The 4,310-nt window shown below is 50.7% G+C and overlaps 1 protein-coding gene across 1 annotated transcript in view; it reads left to right on the top strand.

The window, feature by feature from the left end:
- The first annotated feature begins 12 nt into the window (after positions 1-12).
- Positions 13-4,310, top strand: part of LOC102380150 (zinc finger protein 345-like) — a 7,197-nt gene continuing 2,899 nt past the window's right edge. Inside the window, exons 1-4 of the mRNA XM_025195880.1 lie at positions 13-423; positions 1,756-1,869; positions 3,088-3,269; positions 3,765-4,310. The exon at positions 3,765-4,310 is cut by the window's right edge and continues 2,899 nt beyond it. Of these exons, the coding sequence (XP_025051665.1) occupies positions 390-423; positions 1,756-1,869; positions 3,088-3,269; positions 3,765-4,310 (876 nt within the window). The 5' untranslated portion in view covers positions 13-389. The remainder of the gene's footprint in view (positions 424-1,755; positions 1,870-3,087; positions 3,270-3,764) is intronic.

The following is a 4,310-nucleotide window of genomic DNA, read 5'->3' as shown; positions in this document are numbered from 1 at the left end:
GGGTTTGGACTAGATGTGACCTCCTGAGGTCCCTTCCAACCCTGACTTCCTGTATTTCTATGTGACCTCTGGAGTTTCATAGTCTGCTTCCTGTGTTTCACACTCTTACCCTCGAGCACTTTTGGCTGGTGGTTTAAATGTTTCTCCCCACTGCTTTGTCAGTGATCAGACCCGTCTCACGTTTCATACTGATAGATCCTCCTTCATTTCATCGATCCGCCTTCACTTTTGTCTTCCCCAGTCTTGTAACTCCTGGTGCTTCCATATGCAGCAGTTTCTTGACAACATGGTTCATAGATGCTAGGGTCGGAAGGGGCCTCAACAGATCATCGAGTCCGACCCCCGGCCATGGGTAGGAAAGAGCGCTGGGCTCAGATGACCCCAGCCAGATGCCAATCCAGCCTTGTCTTGAAAAACCCCAAGGTAGGGGAGAGCACCACCTCTCTTGCAAGCCCGTTCCAGATTCTGGCCACCCTGACTGATCTCCTTTCCCTTCTCAGCGAGTTCATATCATGTCCAGTTCATTGTACTTAAATGCCCTGCTATCTTTTCCTTGGGGAAATCTATTCTGATTTCCTCCCTCTTTTGCCTAGCTTGTCCTCTCCAAACACATTTAGCAATCCCAGCGTGCTCAGTTCTGGGGTATCTAAATCCCCTTTTCTCCTCCTTTGGTTATGACCCAGCAGAAGTTGACGGAAGTCTTACCAGCCACTCATGCTACAGCAGGTGGATGATGCATTTCCTCAACTCTTCCTGTAGTGGCATGCACACTTGATGTAACCCAGGTACTCCTAGCAAGGGCTCCCTGGAAGTTTCTGTCTGCATTCCTCCCTGCTATCTTCATCCTCGTACACCAGAGACTCTGGCTTTGCTGTGTTTACACTAAGACCTGTGCTCTCAAGCTGGCTCTGCCGGTCTCAAAAGTTTTCGTCTTCTCTTTCTAAAATCCCTCTGCAGATCAGACACCCATCACTGTAATAAGAATAAGTGGGCCTAGGTGCAGGTACTAGCAAAAACCCGGTTTCATTTCCAGAGAATCTAATACAGGTGCTTGTTCAGGCTTGTGAGCAGGGTTCAGGTATGTATTAAAATGTACTTAGGGTAGTTTGGTTTTCTGATGCTTTTTTTGCCCTCCACTGCCCCCCAAAGCATTTTCTTAGGGAAATGCTCAAATGCCTTCTCTAGTTGAACAATGTGGATATAGACCATTTCTACATTATGCCCTTTCACATGCTGTGAGATGTCTCCTTCTGCCTTCTCTTGTCCGTCTCCATGAGCCACAGGAACTGTATTGAACCCTGCAGTCTTTGCCAGCCTGTGTACTCATTCCCCTCCTGGGATGATCCTCTGATTGGATGGGATGATTGCCTCGACTGCAAATACAGTTATAATAAAATCATCCTTTCCTGTGCTCTGGTGATGATTAATTAGCTTCTCTCCCAGAAAAAAAAAAGTCTCGTTTTCTGTCACCTGTCATTGATGCTTTTCATTGCCACAGGCCCTCTGTTTTAACCTGGACTGAAAATAACCTCATGTCCACTCATTTGCTGGAATTACAGCGATAAGACAAATGTTATCCATCCACAAGTGTGTCCAATGTCTCTTCTTTTTGGTACTTTGCAAACGGTAAAACTTTATCTTTCTGCTCCCTCCTACGTCGGGTATCAGTGCATCTTCATGCCTATCCCTGATGACTCTGTTAGTTATTCTTCGTGTGGTACGCAGTCACTAACCTTTAACCACTGCCCTAAACAGGATATCAAGGTCCCACACCTGACTTGATCTGCAGCATCCAGCAAGGACAAGTGGAGCTCTGGGTCTCTCATGAGGACAGTCGGGAAATCTCAAGGTTCGAGGACCCGCTGTCAGGTGAGTTGTGCTGTCCCGTCCACCCGACTCTGCTGTAAGTAATGCTCCTGCCAAGCCTGCCGGGGGGACCTGGAAAGTGCAGACCTGCTCTGTTCTGCCATGCAGGGTGCTGACATCAAATACAGTATGTTATGCTGCAGTGTGTCTAGACACGTGTTGTTCCCAGTTGCTGAAATCCAAGGATGTGGAGACAAGCAACTGTTCCCTTCTCCCTCTAATGACAGATGTCAGAGGACAATCAGGTTTGCTGTCTTGATTTATTGGCCCAGATCTGGTTTCCCTGGGATACCGTGTTCTTCTATTTCCATCTTCACACAGCAATGTAAAAGTTCATTCCCCAGCCCAAGGTAGCCATACCTCTGTAACAGGCTGTCCCATGGCATGATGGGATTTCTGGTCCCCCATGGAAATCAGCATGTTATGCAGAGGCTCTGTGTAGCTGTTACTGTAGAACAAGAAAGAAGCTGATGCTTTCCCTGGTTTCCCCTGGTCAGGTTGACCTGGAACCCAGGAAGTGTTTCATCATGGTCTCAGGCTGCATTAAAGGTCTCCATGGCACGAGTGGGATTCAGAAGCTTTCATGTATTTTCATGTTGATATCCCGCGTGTCTTGCACCAGTATTGCCCCTTCCTGTTTTCTCTCTGGGGCCTTGAGTGTTATGAAGCTGAGACTCAGCAGAGAGTCCAGGTTCGGGTTCATACCAAGGCCTTGAACCCAGTGCAGACTCCTGTGACATGGACCCTCCTGGGACGCGTCAGCAGAGGGAAAGCTCCATGGACTCATTCCCTGCACCAGACCTGGCCCTGCAAGCAGGCAGCAAGTACAGCTCTGCTCCTTTCAGAAGAGAGAGCTGCAGCTCTAAGTCGTCCCCTCCTCCTCAGCCCATTAGAGCATGAAACCATTCAGATAGTGTCTTACCGCACATGTCCCACATGTGCTTCTCCCAGCAGGGCCTAAGGTGATGGGTGCTGACAGCTGCACTAGAAACTATTGAGAGTCATGCTCTGAACTCCACCAAGTAGGGAACATTAGCCCTTATGCCCAGCACTTGGGGTTTTGGCAGAAAGACCTTGTTTTCTTGAGGGAACACAAGTGCCAATGTCCAGGCCTGCTCTGATACCCATCTCATTTGCTCTGATACCCAGCAGAAGGAATAGCAGTGTTTGCTCTTTGCCAACAGGGTGGGCACTAATCTGGTGTTTCTCTTCCCCGTGCAGGAGGTGCCTGGCTGCTGAGCACAGCTGAGGAGAAGACTCCTCTGGGGGGGCCTGCAGCCCTGGAGCCAGCACGAACTTCCCTAGGGAGTTTGGGCAAGATGGACTCCCTGAGACCTGAGAAGCAGCCATGGCACAAGAGTCAGGGGAGGCCCCAAAAGCTGGCGAACGGAGCAATGAACCAGGTACCATCTGCAGTTGAGCATGAGAGTGGAGAAGGGGCAGAGCCTAGACAGAGCCCTGGGTGCAGGGAACAATTTGTGGAGCTGAGAGACCTAAAGAGCCGCTGGAAAGATGCACTGCATCCCAGCCGAGGCATTGGGAAGGGCCTTGGAGGGAAGCAGGAGCTCTCTACCAAGCACAAGGGCAGAGCCCACCCCTGCTTGAAAGTTAGGAAAGCCTTTAAGTGCCCGTCACTCCTGGCTCCTCCCCAGATAAGGCTACACTAGGAAGAAGCCCCACGTATGCACCAAGTAGGGGAAGAGCTTCTCCTGCTTCTCCACCCTGACTGTTCACTCTCAGACCCATTCTGGAGAACTCCCCCACTGTTTCACCAAATGGGGAAAAAGCTTTGTGTGCCCCACAGACCTGGTCAAGTACCTACGTTACAGAGGGGGAAGCATTAGCACTGCTGTGTCAAGTGTGGCGAGGCCTTCACCCATTTCTTCTTCCTGTCTCAGCACCGGTACGTCCACCTGGGGAGGAAGACACACCGCTGCACTAAATGCGAGAAGAACTTCATCTGCTGGCAAGACCTGTCCCAGCACCAGTGTATACAGATGGGGGAGCTGCCACACCGCTGCATCAAGCATGTGAAGAGGTTTAGGCATTCATCTAGCCTCCTCAGTCACTTGTGCATGCATGCGAGGGAGAAGCCACATCAGTGCTCAGAGTGTGGGAAGAGCTACACCCAGTCCTCCAACCTGGCTCGGCACCAGCGTATCCACACAGGGGAGAAGCTACATCAATGCTCAGATTGCGGGAAGAGCTTCACTCAGTCCTCCAGCCTGGCTCAGCATCACCAAATCCACACAGGGGAGAAGCCATATCAGTGCTCAGAGTATGGTAAATGCTTCACTCACTTTTCCTACCTGGCTCTGCACCAGCGTATCCACACAGGGGAGAAGCTGTATCTGTGCTCATACTGTGGGAAGAGCTTCACCCGATCCTCCAGCCTGGCTCAGCACCAGCGTATCCACACAGGGGAGAAGCCGCATCACTGCTCA

This window comes from Alligator sinensis, unplaced genomic scaffold (genome assembly GCF_000455745.1).
Source record: "Alligator sinensis unplaced genomic scaffold, ASM45574v1 scaffold2892_1, whole genome shotgun sequence".
Taxonomy (NCBI): domain Eukaryota; kingdom Metazoa; phylum Chordata; order Crocodylia; family Alligatoridae; genus Alligator; species Alligator sinensis.
The sequence above is the reverse complement of the archived record's forward strand: the minus strand, read 5'-3'. Positions and strand labels throughout refer to the sequence as shown.